Source organism: Opisthocomus hoazin, unplaced genomic scaffold, assembly GCF_030867145.1.
Source record: "Opisthocomus hoazin isolate bOpiHoa1 unplaced genomic scaffold, bOpiHoa1.hap1 HAP1_SCAFFOLD_123, whole genome shotgun sequence".
NCBI lineage: Eukaryota > Metazoa > Chordata > Aves > Opisthocomiformes > Opisthocomidae > Opisthocomus > Opisthocomus hoazin.
In genome coordinates, this window is record NW_027448885.1 from 71,461 (window position 1) to 89,216 (window position 17,756).

General features: G+C 60.6%; 2 protein-coding genes across 2 annotated transcripts; both read left to right on the top strand.

Annotated features, from left to right (window-relative positions):
* Window positions 1-4,276: 4,276 nt before the first annotated feature.
* Window positions 4,277-9,839, top strand: LOC142359655 (C-type lectin domain family 2 member D-like). The gene is made up of 6 exons (XM_075412105.1): window positions 4,277-4,711; window positions 7,794-8,139; window positions 8,528-8,635; window positions 8,739-8,911; window positions 9,040-9,140; window positions 9,271-9,839. The coding sequence occupies exons 2-6, from the start codon at window positions 7,848-7,850 to the stop codon at window positions 9,392-9,394; spliced, it is 798 nt and encodes a 265-aa protein (XP_075268220.1). The 5' UTR covers window positions 4,277-4,711; window positions 7,794-7,847; the 3' UTR covers window positions 9,395-9,839.
* A 461-nt stretch (window positions 9,840-10,300) lies between these two features.
* On the top strand, window positions 10,301-17,756 carry LOC142359659 (killer cell lectin-like receptor subfamily B member 1B allele A). The gene is given in 10 exon segments (XM_075412118.1): window positions 10,301-10,386; window positions 11,554-11,848; window positions 12,230-12,315; window positions 12,317-12,445; window positions 12,448-12,556; window positions 13,879-13,974; window positions 15,772-15,900; window positions 16,097-16,251; window positions 17,193-17,308; window positions 17,399-17,756. Coding segments are annotated over 9 exon segments (990 nt in total). The 5' UTR covers window positions 10,301-10,386; window positions 11,554-11,799; the 3' UTR covers window positions 17,520-17,756.

Genomic DNA, 17,756 nt, shown 5'->3' on the forward strand with positions numbered 1-17,756 from the left:
GGTGCTGTGCAGCCTGCTCTGGGTGACGCTGCTTGGGCAGGGGATTGGGCTGGGTGACCCCAGAGGTCCCTTCCAACCCTGACCATGCTGGGACTCTGGGATTAGGCAGTAATGCCAAGATTTCCTTATTTTCACCGTGCGTAGCTCGGCATGGGTGGGTGGGTCGTCCATGCACGTTGAAAATGAAACCTTCCTCTGTTTTGGCTTTCAGGTTTGTTACTCCATGGGTGTATAACGAGGAGAAGAGGTCGATCCCTTCTGCCCTCTTCCTTTCTCTGGCTCCAAAGGAGGGAGAACTGGGACCTCGGTCATTAATAAGAACCATCCTTAACGGATTACTCATCTACAGACGCGTAGGCGGGCACAGAGTTAACCCTGTGCTTACCAACCCTAACGAGGGCTACCAGAAATGGAACTGAATGGAGAAATAAATAAAAGTTCACCTGAACAGACCAAGAAATGCCGTTTTCAGGCACCGCAGTCAGCAGCGGCAGCCTAACGAGCAATGCGTGTTAACGATGATGGTAGTTAGAACCCACCAAGGAGCCCAGGAGAGGCTGCTCGAGAGGGAAAGCCGCGTCGTTTCTCTTCTCCGCTGGCCGGTGGCGGGAGATTTCCCCCTTCTCGGCTTGCATTGCCTCTTTTTCTCCTCGATTCTTCCCCAAAGGTGACTTCACCACGGGGGTTAAAGCCCTCGTAAACATCTTTCTTTGCCACATCAGCAGGCTGCTTACCCAGCACAAAACATCTTCTTTTTTTTTTTCCGTTTTCAAATCCACCTGCTGTAAAACCACGAGGCAGCTGCGAACGGTTCTGGCCTGGCTGGTTCCACACCCAGCCCTGGGTGCACAGCTGGTGTTTGGTATCTAAACAGGAGACAATTCTTGGAAAGGGAAAATAGAATTAAATTGTATTTATGCGGCCACATCCTGGAGAAATACCGTGAGACGGCCCGACTCGGTAGCTTTTCCTCTAAAAGCTTCAACTCTTTTTCCCTGCTTGGGCGTTTCCTGGCTTTGCCGCTGAAAATCCCAAAGAGCAAATAATGTTCTTGGGAAGAGTCATCGGTCGGTTTCTGGGAAATCACTGGTTTAGTTTTGTTTTCATGACTGGCTCACCGACAGAACATCCCCGTCTCTCTCCCCAGCCCTCCCGAGGCCGCTCATCACCGGCCCCCTCTCCCCACGCTGTGACGCTGGGGGGCTTTCCCCTTCCACTTCGGGTCTCACCTCCCCATTTCTGCCCCGTTGCTGTCCCGCTTTTGCCTCCAGGCAACTGTAGACCGGGGTGCTCGTGCTCTCATGAGTGGTGTTTGGGGCAGGATGGTCCCTGCCTCTGCACCACCCCTGTGACACCCCCCTTGGGGGATGACATCCCCCTTCATTTTCTCCGTTCACGTGCTCGCAGATGATCTCACCCTCTTTATTATTAACCCCCCGCATCCATGGAAACAGCAGAAGCATCGGTCTCGGGTTGTCCACGGAAAGACTGAGGCACGGGTGACAAGCCGAATCAGAGAGTCACAGAATATCTCGGGTTGGAAGGGACCCGTGAGGACCACCGAGTCCAGCTCCCACCTTTAGCAGAAAGAGTAAGTTCAGGGGTGAATCTTGAGGCAAAGTTCTCCTGCGTGACGGTGCCAACGAGGCAAGGGTTGATTCTTTTCAGCAGATTTACAACTGCACAACGTTTCAGACTGGTATCTTTACACTCTTGGCATCGTAAAGAGCTAAAAATGTTAGGAACTTACTAGCAATAAGGAACATACAGGTCAACATAACTGGCTTATCTTTCATCTTTGCTCTTAGCCATGTCATTATGGCATTCCATTCTGTGCCTTTGCTCTATGTTTATTAATTTAGTATTTTCTATCTTGTTGGCATCATGCTTTGGAGGAGCAAAAGCTAATAACAGCTATGGGTTTGTCTGGATTTTTTCTGTTGTGGTGTTTGGATAAACGGTCATTGCTAATGGTACCGTAGAATGGTTTGGGTTAGAAGGGACCTTAAAGATCATCTGGATCCGCCCCTCTGCCATGGGCAGGGACCCCTTCCACCAGACCAGGGTGCTCTGAGCCCCGTCCATAGAACCACAGACCAGTCTGGGTTGGAAGGGACCTCAAAGATCATCTGGATCCACCCCCCTGCCATGGGCAGAGACACCTTCCACCAGCCCAGGGTGCTCAGAGCCCCATCCAACCCAGCCTTGAGCACTGCCAGGGAGGGGGCAGCTGCTACGGGCAACCTGTGCCAGGGCCTCACCACCCTCACAGTGAAGAATTTCCTTCTTACAGCCAACCTAAACCTCCCCTCTTTCAGCTCAAAGCCATCACCCTGTGTCCCATCCCTCCACGCCCTTGTCACAGCCCCTCTCCAGCTCTCTCGCAGCCCCTCCGGGCACTGGCTGCCATCCCAAGGAGGGAGGCTGGAGAGTAAACACACACCTATGGATTTACGTGGTGGATGTCCCAGCCAGATGCATTTTTACAGCTATTTTTTATACCCTCCAAAAACTGCGCTGCCATAGAGTTTAACTAATGATTGGCACTCCAGCTAATTACTAGTCCTCGTTAAACCTTGCCCAGCGTGTCTGTGCATTACTCTTGCTGCTCAGCAGCGAACTTTGACATCCCAGGCGTCTGCCTTGCCCTGTTCCTGTAACATTCGTTTCAGATCAGGAGTTACCACGCTTGAAAGCTGTTTCCATGACAGTTCCTGGTCCCTTGGGACAGGTTCTAGGGACAGGTTATGGTGTTTAACACTGCAGTGAATTCCTCCCCTTGTGCCCTGGCTAGCGACAAGCGGATCCTGCTCTAGGAACCACCTTAACACGCAGCTCCTGTCCTGAGTTGGACTTCACCCCCGAGCAGCCCGGCGGGATGGGGAATGGGTGAATTATCAACATTCTTCTCATGCTGAATCCAAAACGCAGCTACTAGGAAGAAAATCCACAGAATCATAAAGGTTGGAAGAGACCTCGAAGATCATGGAGTCCAACCGTCACCCCAACCCCACCGTGCCTGCTAAAGCCCGAAGTGCCCCATCCACACAGTTTTTGGACCCCTCCAGGGATGGGGACTCCCCCACCGCCCTGGGCAGCCTGGTCCAAGGTTGACCACTCTTCCAGTGAAGACATTTTTCCCCAATATCCAATCTAAAGGTCCCCTGATGCAACTTGAGGCCATCACCTCTTGTCCGGTCACTTGTTACTTGGGAGAAGAGACCAACCCCCAACTCACCACACCCTCCTTCCAGGGAGCTGCAGAGGGCGAGAAGGTCTCCCCTCAGCCTCCTCTTCTCCAGACTGAGCAGCCCCAGCTCCCTCAGCTGCTCCTCACCAGACTTGTCCTCCACACCCTTCTCCAGCCTCGCTGCCCTTCTCTGGACATGCTCCAGCCCCTCCATGTCCTTCTCGTGGTGAGGGGCCCAAAGCTGAGCACAGTGAATTAACTCTATCTCAGCCGAAACCAGGGCACGCTGGAGCACCCGTCGCTCTTCTGCCTCAGCTGCCCATCCTCCCTGGGGAGAGCCTGGCAAAACTGGACTTAACTCGTGGTGGGACGAGGTGGCAAGGAGGGGAAGGTGCTCGAGGACGGCGAAAGGACCGGAGGAGATGCCGCTGAGCGAAACTGGGCTTTGGCACAAACTTGGTCGTTAAACATCTCAAGCAAGTTCTGCAGAAGCGCAAATGCAGATGGGTTTTAACGAGCAGCTGCCTGAATCCGGGTAGAGCTTGGCCTGAAGTCGAAGCTATGCCAAGAAACCACCGAAGGGAGGGAGATGCCACGGGGCAATGGGAAGATCACAACAGCCACGCAGCGTGACTGATGATCAACACCCAGCCTAGCAGTTCCTGGTCATTGCTAAACCTTGCACAACAACTGTGTTTGCGCGTCACTCTGGCTGATCGCCTGCTTGGTTTCGCCATCCCGGGGCTCCATGTTGCCATAGGTATTTCTCAACGACGCTGGCAGCGGGACAAGGCTGTGGCAAAGGTTTCCAAGCCGTGGCCAAGGTCTCCAAGCCATGACCGAGGTCTCCAAGCCATGACCGAGGTCTCCAAGCCATGACTGAGGGGTAATGCGGGCCACGTTGGTGTGGGCTGAGGGGGATCCTTCATCCCCCCCGCGCAGCTCCAAGCTCCTGAGCAGCAAAGTCCTCATTTCCAGGGCCGGGCTGCCCCGAATTCGCGTTCTTTAACAGCAAAACCCCCCGCGACGCTCCCCACGCTCCGAGGCCTGGCTGGCACATGGCTGAGGGAAGGGGGTTCGCCTAACGACCCCCCACCCCACAAAAAGGGGGGAAGCGGCCGGGGGGAGCGGGGACTGCTGGCCCTGCCCGAGCAGGGAACCGGCCGGGAGCAGCCGGCGGGGGAATTGCGGGGCTGGGGTCCCGCTGCTCCCGCCCAGACCCCCGAGCTCCCGCTCCAAGATGGCGGAGCCGCCAGCCCCCGCCCTTTCTGTTTCGGTAACTCCGCGCTACGAGGCATTCAAGGCACGCTCCCGGCTCTGATTGGCCGCCTCCCCCGCCACTCCCCGCTCTTCGCGCGCTGATTGGCCGCAGCTCTAGGCGGGCTCGCAGGGGGCGTTGCCGTAGGGGCTGTCGTCTGCGTTCTCCTCAAGAGCGGCCCCGGGTCCGTGAGGGCAGCGGGAGCGGCCGGCAGCGCCCGGAGCTCCTGTGAGGCGGCGGCGGAGCTCGGAGCGGCGGAGCAGGTAGGGGAACGGTGCCCGGTGCTGCTCGGGCTCGGCTGCTCGCTCGTTGCGGGGTGGGGGAGAGAGGGGAAGGGACCCGACGGGGAGGGGGATGCTGTGATGAAGGGAGCCCGGGCGCAGTCCCGAGGCGTTGGGCTGGGCCGGCTGAGGAGAAGGAGCCCGTTCTCGGCAGCTGGTTGTTTGTTGTGCTGGAGAGAAGGGAGCCCGCAGAGGCTTCCATTGCCCTGTGCCGGCCTTGGGCTGCCCGGTGCGGGAGGGAGCTGCTGAGGGCCCCCCCCCCAGCCCTTGACCTCCGGCGGAGGCATCGTCCTCTGTGTCAGCGCCCAGCTTGGCACCCAGCAAGACTCCTGGGAGTCCTGCCTGAGCTTTTTGGGGCTAGGGGTTCTCCTTTTCAAGACCCTTCCCCTCCCTCCCGTTTCCCTCTCTGGTTCCTGGGAGTCCTGCCTGGGCTTTTCAGGGCTGGGGATTCTCAAGACCCTTCCCCTCCCTCCCGTTTCCCCACCTGGCTGCTGGTTGTCCTGCCTGGGCTTTTCGGAGCTGGGGGTTCTCCTTTTCAGGACCCTTCCCCTCCCTCCCGTCTCCCCCCCTGGTTCCTGGGAGTCGTGCCTGGGCTTTTTGGGGCTGGGGGTTTTTCTTTTCAAGACCCTTCGCCTTCCCCCTGGTTGCTGGTTGTCCTGCCTGGGCTTTTTGGAGCTGGGGGTTCTCCTTTTCAGGACCCTTCCCCTCCCTCCCGTCTCCCCCCCCTGGTTCCTGGGAGTCCTGCCTGGGCTTTTTGGGGTTGAGGGGTTCTTCTTTTCAGGACCCTTCCTCTCCCTCCCGTTTCCCTCTCTGGTTCTTGGGAGTCCTGCCTGGGGATTCTCCTTTTCAGGACCTTTCCCCTCCCTCCTGTTTCCCTCCCTGGTTGCTGGGAATCGTGCCTGGGCTTTTCGGGGCTGGGGGGTTCTCCTTTTCAGGACCCTCCCATCTCCCCCCTGGTTGCTGGGAGTCGTGCCTGGGCTTCTCAGGACTGGGGGCTCTCTTTTTCAGGACCCTCCCGTCTTGCCCCCTGGTTGCTGGGAGTCCTGCCTGGGCTTTTCAGGGCTGGGGGTTCTCCTTTTCAGGACCCTTCGCCTCCCTCCCGTTTCTCCCCCTGGTTCCTGGGAGTCCTGCCTGGGCTTTTCAGGCTGGGGGTTCTCCTTTGCAGGACCTTTCCGTCTCCCCCCTTGGTTCCTGGGAGTCCTGCCTGGGCTTTTCAGGGCTGGGGATTCTCAAGACCCTTCCCCTCCCTCCCGTTTCCCCACCTGGTTGCTGGTTGTCCTGCTTGGGCTTTTTGGAGCTGGGGGTTCTCCTTTTCAGGACCCTTCCCCTCCCTCCCGTCTTGCCCCCCTGGTTGCTGGGAGTCCTGCCTGGGCTTTTTGGGGCTGGGGGTTCTGCTTTTCAAGACCCTTTGCCTCCCCTCTGGTTGCTGGTTGTCCTGCCTGGGCTTTTCGGGGCTGGGGGTTCTCAAGACCATTCCCCTGCCTCCCATTTCCCCCCCTGGTTCCTGGGAGTCGTGCCTGGGCTTTTTGGGGCTGGGGGGTTCTCCTTTTTAGGACCCTCCCGTCCCCCCCCCTGGTTCCTGGTTGTCCTGCCTGGGCTTTTTGGGGCTGGGGGTTCTCCTTTTCAGGACCCTTCCCCTCCCTCCCGTCTCCCCCCCTGGTTCCTGGGAGTCCTGCCTGGGCTTTTCAGGCTGGGGGTTCTCCTTTGCAGGACCTTTCCATCTCCCCGCTTCGTTTCTGGGAGTCCTGCCTAGGGTTTTTGGGGCTGGGGGTTCTCAAGACCCTTCCCCTGCCTTCCGTTTCCCCCCCTGGTTTCTGGGAGTCCTGCCTGGGCTTTCTGGGGCTGGGGGTTCTCCTTTTCAGGACCCTTCCCCTCCCTCCCATTTCTCTCTCCCCCCCCCCCGCGGGGTTTCCTGTTTCCTTCCCCTTGGGGCCATCGTGGGGAGGAACGGCTGCTGCTTCTTTGTCTCTGTGCCTCTCAAGGGCATCGAGCAGATCCTCCTGGAAACTGTGCTAAGGGAGATGGAAAATAAGGGCAAGGTGTGCCTGACAAATTGGGTGGCCTTCCATGAAGGGCTTGCAGCGTTGGTGGGTAAGGGGAGGGCCTGTGTGAACCTCGTGAAGGTCAACAAGGCCAAGTGCCAGGTCCTGTGTGGGGTGGGGACAGCCCCAAGGACTGATAACTGGAACTGGATGATCGTTAAGGTCCCTTTCGTCACTAAGGGATGGATAATTCTGTTCCTGTCAGGAAGCCACCCATTAGTTAATAAACAACGGTTATGCAAACACTTAATGGCAACGAGCTGGAGGCCCTGGCTGGGCAGGAGCTGCTTTGTGCAAGCCCACAGAAGCACCTGAGGGGGGTTGCTGATCCACCTCTGCTGCCAACGCTCCAGTCCCTTGCTCGAGCTGAGCCTGTCTGGCTCCTCTCTGTGCTGGAACTTGGCAGTTTCCAAAAGCTGCTGCTTGCGTGCACAGGATGTGGAGTTGCAGTGAGTTTTGTTTTCTATTTTTATCAGTGGGAGCCAGATGTGCAGGGCTGTGACTGATAAGTGAGTCAAAAAAACAGGAGTGGCAGGCATGTAGCAGTTCCTTTTTGTGCTGCTTCGCATCCTCCCCCACCCCAACTGCAGCACTTCTGTGCACCAAATAAGGAGCTTTGCTGGGGCCCCCTTCATCCCATCGCCCCCCGGATAACAGAGTTTCCAGCCCCCAAAGGCTCAGGGTCTGGCCCCTGCCCCATCCCGGGGTGCTGGGGGTGATGCCCGGCCGCTGTGGTGAGCGGAGGGGGCTGAGCAGCTGTGTTGGGGGGAGCCTGGCCCCCACCATGGCCCTGCGTGGGCCCCTGCTGGTGGTGGGGCAGGGGGCTGAGTGCTGGGGAGGGGGATGCTCCCAGCTGGCGAGCACCTGGTGTTTGGGCAGGGTGCTGGGAGGGTGCTGGCTGTGGTGGGGGTCGCAGAGCCCCCTGACCCTGGGTTTGTCCCCGCAGGGGCTGGCTGGGTCCCAGGGGCAGCAGGCATCGCCTTCCACAGCCCGGGGGTCACAGCTGATATTTTTAAATCCAGCATGACAGTTGTCTGGCAAGAGGATAAAACATCTGGATCTCCTGCATCGCTGTGATGTTCTCTGCAATCTCCCAACACGACGTTCACAGCTGTGGGGGTAAAAGTGCATCCCCACATGGCCTGAAAACGGCTTTTCCAGCCGTACTGATGCCTTGGGTTCCGGATTCTGGCTGTGGCAAGCGAGAAGATTCCACCTCTCAGCTTCCCTTGGCACACCAGGAGAAGAGCGGATTCTGCTGCAAAGATGGGAATGTCGAGAAGCTGCTGGTTGTTGAGGAGGAGGGGGCATCGGCCCGTGCCAAGGTGCCGGGCGATCCAGCCAAAGGGGTGCAGAGGAGACTTCTGGGTGAGTGCAGGGCGACTGCTGTGGCACGTGGGGAGGGGACAGTGTCAGCCCGTGGGGACTGGGGCTGGCGAGTGCGCGGCTGCTTCCAGCTGTCTGCAAAGGTCTCGCCTTCTGCTGGGTCTGCAGCAGAGACCCCCCCCGTGCCCCCCCGATCTTTGGCAGCTCTCCTGCTGCGGGTTGTCCCCCTGAGGCCAGAGCCTCGTCCGTGCTCTGTGTGACTGTCCCTTGGCTTCCTTGCTGCCAGCTCTGTGTTTGGGGCGGGGGAAAACAGCCTGGGGGGTCCCTCCCGCCTTCCCTGGGCAGCTGGTGGTGGGGGTGTTGGGGATGTGAGGGCTGTCCCTGCTCTGGGACAGCACTGTCCTCACACGAGTGGCTTTTCCTTCCTCAGGCAAGCTCGGTGCCCTCCATCCCCTGCGCGTCCTGGTGCTGGCTGTGCTCATGGCTGTGTTCGTGGTTCTGACCGCAGCTCTGACCGCGGCTGTTGTGGTGTTGTCAGGTAAGGGAGGAGCGGCCGCCTCCGTTGGGCCCCTCGGCGCAGAGCTGCGTCCCCGCGGAGGGGAATCCTCTGACCTCTGTCCCTTCTCCCCTTCCCTCTCCAGCGGGAAGAGCTGAGGAGCGTCCGGCTGCGGTGCTGGGCTGTCCCGATGACTGGGTCGGGCACCGCAGGGTCTGCTTCTACCTCTCGACGGCGGAGGGGAGCTGGGACTGGAGCCAGCAGCAGTGCTCCGCGCTCGGGGCCTCGCTGGTCGTGCTGCGGCGGGAGTGGGAGATGGTGAGCGAGGGGCTGTTGTGGGTGGGTGGGGGTGAAGGGGGGGTTCTGGGGAGCCTGGGGCTGGCTGTGGGGTGCAGCGTGGGGCTGGCCGCAGCTGCTGACCGCTGGCTTCTCTCTCCCCTCCGCAGGGGTTTCTGTCGCGCCTGAAGGGCAACGATGATTATTGGCTGGGGCTGCGGAGACGGGGCGAGGGCCTGCGGTGGGTGGACGGCAGCAGCTTCAACCAGACGTGAGTCTCAGGGGTGGGGGGCCGTGTCTGCTGGGACCGTCCCTTGCAGGCAGCCCTGGTGTTGTCCTGGCGCTGGAGGGGCCAAGCGGCGACGTGAGGGTCCCAGCAGCGCCTCTGCTTCTTGTTGCAGGTTCCCAGTTCACGGGGAAGCAGAGTGTGTGTACCTGAACAGCCACGCCGTGGCGAGTTCCAGCTGCTCGCAGCACCGGCCGTATGCCTGCAGCAAGCCCCAGGCTGCCATGGGACAGGGGTGAAGGAGAAAGCACCTTCCCCGTGCTGGGGACTCGCAGCTTCGCTTCCTCCACCAGCCCAGAGCAGCGCTGGGATGTTCTTGCTTCAGCTGCTTGTCCGGGCTGCTCCTGGTCTCGGGAACAACTCTCTGCCAGCTCCGATGGCTGGGAGCTGCCGTGTGCCTGGCTGGACTGGGCGTCTGAGCCTGCACGTGGAACTGGTTTCTGCTTCTGGGACCGTCCGAGAACTGGTGGTCTTCTCTCGCGACTCACCTGGACCTGCTTTTGTGCTGTAGTGATCCAGCTGCCACCGCCAGGCACGAATGGGTGCCCAAAGCCTCCCTGGTGCTCTCAGGGCGGAGGGACACGGAGCCGGGCCGTGAAGTGCCGCTGGTGTGGCACCCGTGGGTATTGTCGTGATTCCTGCTATTTTTATGCAAAGTATTGACCATTAAAGTATGGTGTGCTCCGTGGGTGTCTCTTGTGTTCTGGCAGGCGCCTGCTCCAGGCAGCCCTGTCCCTTCCCCTCTCGCCTCACCCCCTCTTTGCCTGCTCTCGGGGGGTCCCCAAATCCTGACCCCCTCAAGCAGCCCCAGAAGCAGCTGAGAGCGGGCGCTGGGGCCGGCCCCAACCTGGGTGCTGGGACCTGGCTGGGCGGGAGGGCCCCTTCCCAGTGCTCCCAGTGCCTCCAGCATCCCAGTTAGGGGTTGGGAGGGCAGCGGGGCTGGGCATGGAGTGCTGCTGGGGCAGGGTCAGCTCATTTTTATTTGTTTTTCTTCTTCCTGAGCTGGGGAAATGCTGTTTTAGAGGCTTCTGCTGTGGGGAGAGGCTCTTCTGTCCTTCCCCCTGGATTTCTTCCTAATTTCTTCCTAATTCCTGTTTTTTTTCCCTCCCCCTTTCCTTACCTTAGTGCTTGCACCGCTGCGCTTCCTTCCTCTCCGCCTTTGCCTCCGCTCAGGAGAACAACCCAGCTAGAAGAGCGCTAGTCCCCCGCCTTAGAGCAGACGCAGGCCACGGTGAGTGAAGAGCGGGAATCGCAGGGTCCCACCCCGCTTTTCCGGGCGCCTTTTTCCCCTGGGATGAGGTCACCCAGGCTTTTCCACTGCGGCACCTCTGTAATTACCTCAGCAGACACGGCTTTCATGCTGGCCGCCCGTTTTCTCACGAGGGAGGGGGCAAAATTTACCCAGCTTTGAAGGCCTCAAAGCCGTTCAGGAGCGAAATGGCTTTGGGTGATGTTCGGTTCTGGCACGGTGCGGGGGCAGGGAGGAGATGGGGCTGTCGGGGCGGGCGCTGTTGCAGAAGCGGGGTCCGCGCTCAGCGGCTTCGAGCGTGGCGTGGGCGGCTCTCGCCCCAACCGCCTGCGCTGGCGACGCCTGCGCCTTGGTTTAGCTCGTGGGGCTCCTGCTGGCGTTGCCTTCAGCTCAACCTGGACTGGAGGCAGCGGGTTATACTGGTCCCTCCGGAGCACCCAGCTTCCCCGCGCTTAATTCCTTGCTTTTGAGGTAAAGAGGAGGAATCCTGCTCAGCGGCGTGCTGGGCTCGCTGTTCCAAGCTGCAAAATTAAAAAAGCTCCTTAACGAGGCTGCAGGTGTCACGCCTACAGTGTTAGCTGCTCTCTTCAGCTCCTTTTTTTTTTTTTTGCTGCTTTGCCCCTGTGCGGTTGGGCTGGACGCAGAAAACCTCGCTGAAACCTGAGGGTTTTGCTCGTGGAGAAGCCGCGGCCCCTCCTGCATTCGGTTTTCCCAAAGGGAATCTCCTGACAAATCTCCCCCCGGGGTTTTCCCTGCCCGTGGGCGGCACGAGGCGGGACGTGCCCTGCTCAGATCCCACCGTTCTGGGCATGGCGTGGGTGGTAGGCGAAGCCTGGTGTGGTTTTTGGTCTCCAGAGAAACCACTTTCTCCTAAATGGGGTTAAATACCGAATTTTTGGGTGCTTCAGTAGGCCCAGAAGCATCTGGCTCGTCTTCTGACAGCCTGGCTGTTGCCTCGCTGGGGTTGGAAGATCCTGGTGAGGGGTTTCTTGGCCTGTGTGCAGAAGATGATGAGCAAGTCTTCCAAACGAACCAGTAAAAATATCATCTTGAGCCTTTGTAGCTGCATTTTGTGTCATTTTGGGGTCATGGTTGCTTTTTCTACCCTTCCTGCCCCTAATTAGCCTCGTCCCATCCCGCTTTCCAAAGGGAGAAGCCGACCGTCTCTTGGAAGTGACTTGAAAACAAGGAATGAAGGCAAACCACGTAGATTTCTCGAGGTGTTTGGAGCGTTTTTGTGGCCTTTCCCCTTCAAGGGCCCATTTCCAGCCCCTGGTTTCCAAAGAGTCTCCCAGGCTTTTTGGCAGCTGCTCGCTCCGCCGAGCAGCGAGAGGGCGGTGGGCTTCGAACCCGGGCTGAAAAAAACGGCGACGGGGAGGAGGCAGCGGTGCTGGAATGGCTTGGGGTGGGGAGAAGCGGGGACGCCGGCTGGAAAACACTTCAGGTAGCTGAAGAGAGGAGGTAGGGGTGGGGGGAATCTGCTTTTATTTCATAAAAATCACAATTTTTGTAATACTGCTAGGAACGTTCGGGGAGATCGCGGAGTCTCCGCGTCGTCCTTGCAATGGCGCCTTATTTTTAGTGCGAAAAGACCGATTTGGACAGAGGGGACCCAAGTTTTATTGGCAGAACTGCAGATTTGGGGGTTGTTTGGGCTTTTTTTATTATTAAAGGTGTCTGGTTTGGGAGATTTCGTGTGGCACCTTAGAATATGGCTTGACTTTGAATAGAAAAAGCTTGATGCTATCAGATTTTACTTCCCTTGGTGCGAACCCGTTTTTCCCTGGCTTAACTCGGCCGAAGCTACGTAAAGTTTCATTTTCAGGCTGGCCGGCGCATCGAACGCGCTCTTTTGCAACCTTGCTCCGCTTGACGAGCGTTCAGATGCTCGTGCTTCTCCTCGCCGACCTCTCAGCCGGGAGAGGAGCTTGCAAAGCCGAGCTGGAGGAGTGAAAAACCTCAGAAAAAAAAAAACAAAACACCACCAAAACCCAGATTTGCCGACTGCTGGATTGCTGCCGGGCGAGCGAGAGGCACGGCCGCGGCGCTCCCCTCGCCTCTCCCGCTATGGCTGGCGAAATTATTTATGCTGACCTGGATATCGGTCCCGGGAAACGCTGCAGGAAACGGCCTTCGCCTCCTCAGCCTGGTGGTAAGTACGCCGTGGGGTTTGGGGGGGCTTTTTTTTTTTTCCCTCTTTTTTTTTGGGCTGCTGATGGGTTTGGGAGACTCCCGCCCTTTCGTGGTGCAGGGAGGGGAAGGGGCCCGCGGCTGTTGGGGTGCGATAAAGGATCCCATCCACTTTTTTTTGGGGATCCCTTGGGTAGTTTCATCGCGAGACGGCTGCGGGGTCGCTTTGAAACCTCGCAGTCCCACCGCGGCTCGACGAACCGCGATTCCCCCCGCCGTGGAAAACCAAGCGGGCTCGCGCTCGCTGCCGTGGGGTTAGATGCCACGGGGCTGCCTGCAGCTGCGCTTGGGGGACGGCGTTGCCCCCCTCACACCCTCCTCATCCTTCCTCGCACAGCTGCTTCGCCTGCAGCCCTGCCGGGGCACCCAGCCTCGGCTTTGCACGATTAATTTTTAAGCCGTGCTCCGTGCTCTTTTCCTGCTGACTTTAGTTTTGGTTTCTAGCAAAAAAAAAAAGCAGGCAAAAGGTTTGATTCCTGCTCTTTCCTCCTCTGGCAGGGAGCTCTGCCTGGTGAGGACGTTGGCTGCGTCCTCTTTCCAGCAAAAATTTGTGATTTCCACCCAACGCATCCCTTTTGGTCTCAAAGGGCTGGGCAAAACCCACCTTCTGCTGCCGTGGAGGTGGAATCAGATGTTCCTCCTTTGCTTATTCCTAGGCTGAGAACGAACCTCAGTCCCCTTTGCAAGGTGAGCTCTGGCTTGGTCCAGAAGCTTCCACCTCGTGGAACAAGAGCCGAGGTTGGATGGGCTTCACGGGGCCTCGAGCTCTGCGGCGGGGAGCCTGCCTCCACGCTTCCTTCAGCGGGCTGGAGCTGGAGGAGCATGGGGCTGGCTAACCCTGGGCAGATGGGGTCTCCTTGGAGAGCTTGGGCCATCCAGGTTTGGGAGTTTTCCCCTGGGGCAAAGAAGGGGCGCGGCAGTGGAGCACAGCTCCCACCTTGGCCCACCTCTAACCTTGACCAAACCCTTTGGGTTTCCAACGGCTTAGAACATCCAGGAATTCCCCAGTTCTCAGATATCTGGGGTAAAACCAACCCAGTCTCATCACGAGCAGCTTTGCCCCGGTGCCGACGGCATCGCGAGGAGGGGAGCAGCGATGAAAAGCAGTTGGTTGACCAAAACCTCGCAGCGAGCAGCAGCAGAACTGCACAGGGCTGCCAGGCTCTGAGCTGCTTTTGGGGAGAAAACAGCCCAAATCGGCACTGTGCATCCAGCTCGCTGGATGCGGGCTGGGGGCGGTGGTTTTTTTCCTAACGAGTGGTTTTCTCTCTGTTTTCCCCACAGCGTCGGGCTGTCCCCCGTGGCACCGAGCCGCTCTCTGGGCCGGCTGGACCGGGAACCTCCTCCTCGGAGTGGCCGTGGTAGCGATGGGATGCGTGCGTGAGTAGCTCCAAAAGATCCAAAGAGGGGACAAATTGTGGGGAGGGGGTCCCTGCTGCTGGGGCGCTGGCGTGGGAGGCAAAGCTGCTATTTATGGTCTGTGTTGGCTGACACACATCGGCGCAAGGTGTGGGCAAGCGAGGTTTTATCAGAGGTTCTTTGAGCCGATGGGTGGAGGAGACTTGACTGCTTCGGTTGGCCAGCGAGGGCAAACTGCTGGAAACTTCTCGGCTGTGGCGTGGTCACGGTCTGTCGTCCCGGGGCCGAGCTCGGGGTGACGCAGAGCGCTGCCAGAATTAGCCTTGTGCTTGGCGTCACGGTGGTGATGGCATCTGGTGCTGCCTTGACCCACACCGAGCAGGTGGAAAGGGGACTCAGATGGCTGGTGGATCTTGGTGAGGAGATCCTCTGAAGGCAGGGGAGATCCTCCAGAGGCAGGGGGGAGAGGGGATCCTCCAGAGGCAGGGGGGAGAGGGGATCCTCCAGAGGCAGGGGGGAGAGGGATCCTCCAGAGGCAGGGGGGAGAGGGGATCCTCCAGAGGCAGGGGGGAGAGGGGATCCTCCAGAGGCAGGGGGGAGAGGGGATCCTCCAGAGGCAGGGGGGAGAGGGGATCCTCCAGAGGCAGGGGGGAGAGGGGATCCTCCAGAGGCAGGGGGGAGAGGGGATCCTCCAGAGGCAGGGGGAAAGGGGATCCTCCAGAGGCAGGGGGGAGAGGGATCCTCTAGAGGCAGGGGGGAGAGGGATCCTCCAGAGGCAGGGGGGAGAGGGGATCCTCCAGAGGCAGGGGGGAGAGGGGATCCTCCAGAGGCAGGGGGGAGAGGGGATCCTCCAGAGGCAGGGGGGAGAGGGGATCCTCCAGAGGCAGGGGGGAGAGGGGATCCTCCAGAGGCAGGGGGGAGAGGGATCCTCCAGAGGCAGGGAGGAGAGGGGATCCTCCAGAGGCAGGGGAGATCCAGTGGATCTCTTGCTGGGGAGGGACACGGGTGTGGATCTGGACTGTGGGGTTGGATCTGCCAAGCTTTGGGCACAGGGGTGTGGAGGAAGGAGCAGAGTTTCCCCGAGCGCCGTGCCCTCCGCGGGGCCAAGAGCTGCAGAACGCAGGTGATGCTCTCGAGGTGTGGGAGCAACTTTGGGTGCGAGCCGGGGCACGGGGGCTTTGTAGGGATCCGCTGTCCCCGTTGTGGGGTGGATCTGGGGCGGATGGCTTGAACTTGGGTGGGCCCAGTAATGGAGAGACCCCAAAATAAATCCCCTGCGGGTGTCTGTGGGCACGCTGTGCTGCAAGGAGGAGTCGGGAGGTGGCGAAGAGCCCTTCACCCTCGCGTCAGGCCCCTCTGGGCCGTCCAGGCGAGGCTGGCACGGCTTGTTTTGCAGGAGAGGCCACTTCCGCGGCGGTCAGAGGCTGCGAGGCTTTCTGCAGCCGTCCAGCTTGGCGCCTCCGTATCTCGTGTGCTATCTCCTGCGGGGTTGGAGGGGCCACATCCTGTTGCCAGCGCAAAGCGGCTGCGGGAGGTGGAGGCGGTTGCGAGCGGGGGGTGAGCTCGGAGGTGGTGGCCCTGTACTCCCAAAGACGGCGGTCTGGGGTCTGCCCCGAGGCCGATTCTCACCCCCCCGTGAGATGCCCAGCTCAAGGATTGGGCCGAGCTGGGAGAACAGGAAGGATGAGGGGAGCGCTCCGAGCAGGATCCATCCCAGACGCTTCTCTGCGGTCCCTGGGCCCACGCTCAGGTCGAGCTCCGTGGGCATCGTGCCTGGGGGAGCCAGTCCCTCTCCCCTGCTCCATCCTTCCCTTGCAGTTCGCCCCCAGCAGTCGGAGAGCCCGGGAAGCTGTAAAAACACGACCGAGAACGTCGGAGATGGCAACGCCACCCTGGGGAACGTCTGCTTGGACCTGAGGAAAGCTCTCTGCGTGTCAGAGCTGCGAGGTAACCGCCCCGGCCGCCACGCGTCTCCGCACCGTCAGGTTCCCCAAAACCTCACAGCACCCCCAGACTGGAGAACCAAGCGAAGCTCGGGGCATCCCCCGTGTTCCTGCAGGGCTGAAACACTTCTCTTTCTTCAGGTGTGCAGGGGACAAGGTGGCTTCTTGGTGGCTGAACATGGCACTGACTTCTCTTCCAGAGGCTGAGGGGTGCAAGCTCTGCCCCGTGAACTGGACGCTGCACGGGACCAAGTGCTACTGGGTCGCCAACGGGGTGCGGGTTTGGAGCGCCAGCCGGGACGACTGCGGGAATCGGGGGGCCGAGCTGCTGATGCCGGGGGACCGGGATGAGCTGGTAAAGGGAGCGATGGCATCGGGGGTGTGGGATGGGGTCTGGGACTGCGCCCGAGGGGCTGGGGGTACTGGGGAAAGGGCTGGGGGCACTGGGAAGGAGCTGAGAGGACCAGGAAGGGGTTGGGGGCACTGGGGAAGGGGCTGAGAGCGCCAGGGAAGGGGCTGAGGGCACTGTGGAAGGGATTGGGGGCACCAGAGGAGGGGCTGGGGGCACCAGGAAGGAACTGAGGGGACCAGGGATCAGGCTCAGGGCACCGGGGAAGGGGTTGGAGGTACCGGAGAAGGGGCTGGGGGCACCAGGGAAGGGCTTGGGGGCACTGGAAAGGAGCTGGGGGCACTGGAAAGGAGCTGGGGGCACCAGGAAAGGTGCTGGGGGCACCGAGGAAGGAGCTGAGGGTACCAGGGATGGGGCTGGGGGCACCTGGAAAGGGGTTGGCAGCATGGAAGGGGTTGGGGGCACTGGAAAGGAGCTGGGGGCACCAGGAAAGGAGCTGGGGGCACCAGGAAAGGTGCTGGGGGCACCGAGGAAGGAGCTGAGGGTACCAGGGATGGGGCTGGGGGCACCGGGAAAGGGGTTGGGGGCACTGGAAAGGAGCTGAGGGCACCAGGAAAGGTGCTGGGGGCACTGGCAAAGGGGTTGGGGGCACCGAGGAAGGAGCTGAGGGTACCAGGGATGGGGCTGGGGGCACCGGGAAAGGGGTTGGCAGCAGGGAAGGGGTTGGGGGCACCAAGGAAGGAGCTGAGGGCACTGGGGAAGGGGCTGGGGGCTTGCCCAGAACCCTGGGGTCAGCCCCCAGCCCTGTGCCCCCGGCGTCCAGGGTGCCTTTGCCGGCGTCCGAGCGTGGGGGACCCCATCGGGGCTCGGTGCCGGGTGTGGGGCCGGGCCGGGGGCCGTTTTGGGCTGGCACGCTGGCATGGCCACCCGCCCTCTCCCCGCTGCAGGGTTACGTGCAGGAAATGGTGCAGAAATCCTCCCGCTACTTCTGGATCGGGCTCTCCGTCCCCTCGGGCGGGCAGGGCTGGACCTGGCTGAACGGCTCCCGCCTGGACCCGAGCCGGTGAGCGCCGGGGGGAGGACTGGGGATCGGGGTGGGCACCTCCGCCGTCACCCTCGGGCTGTGACGTTGGGCTCCCTCCCGCGCCCGCAGGTTCCAGCTGGACGGGGATGAAGGCAGAGCCTGCGGGGTGCTGAAGGGGGACAGCATCAGCTCCGAGAGCTGCACTTCTGCGTCCCAGTGGATCTGCCAGAAAGGGGCCACCCAGCTCTGAGCCGGGCTCCGCGAGCGGACGGGGGAGACGCGTGGGGCCGGGATCGGGCCCTCGGCGGGGGGGGGAGGTGCGGGCCCCCGTGCTGGCGCTGGGCCACGGCCACCTACACAAATTAACAATATTAGCTGGGCTCCGTGTGATGTTTTTAAGCAAAAACCAATCCTCGGGGTCGTGCTCGCACCCCGGCTGACGCAGGAGGCGGCTCGCGCCGGGGAGGGACGGACGGACGGACGGACG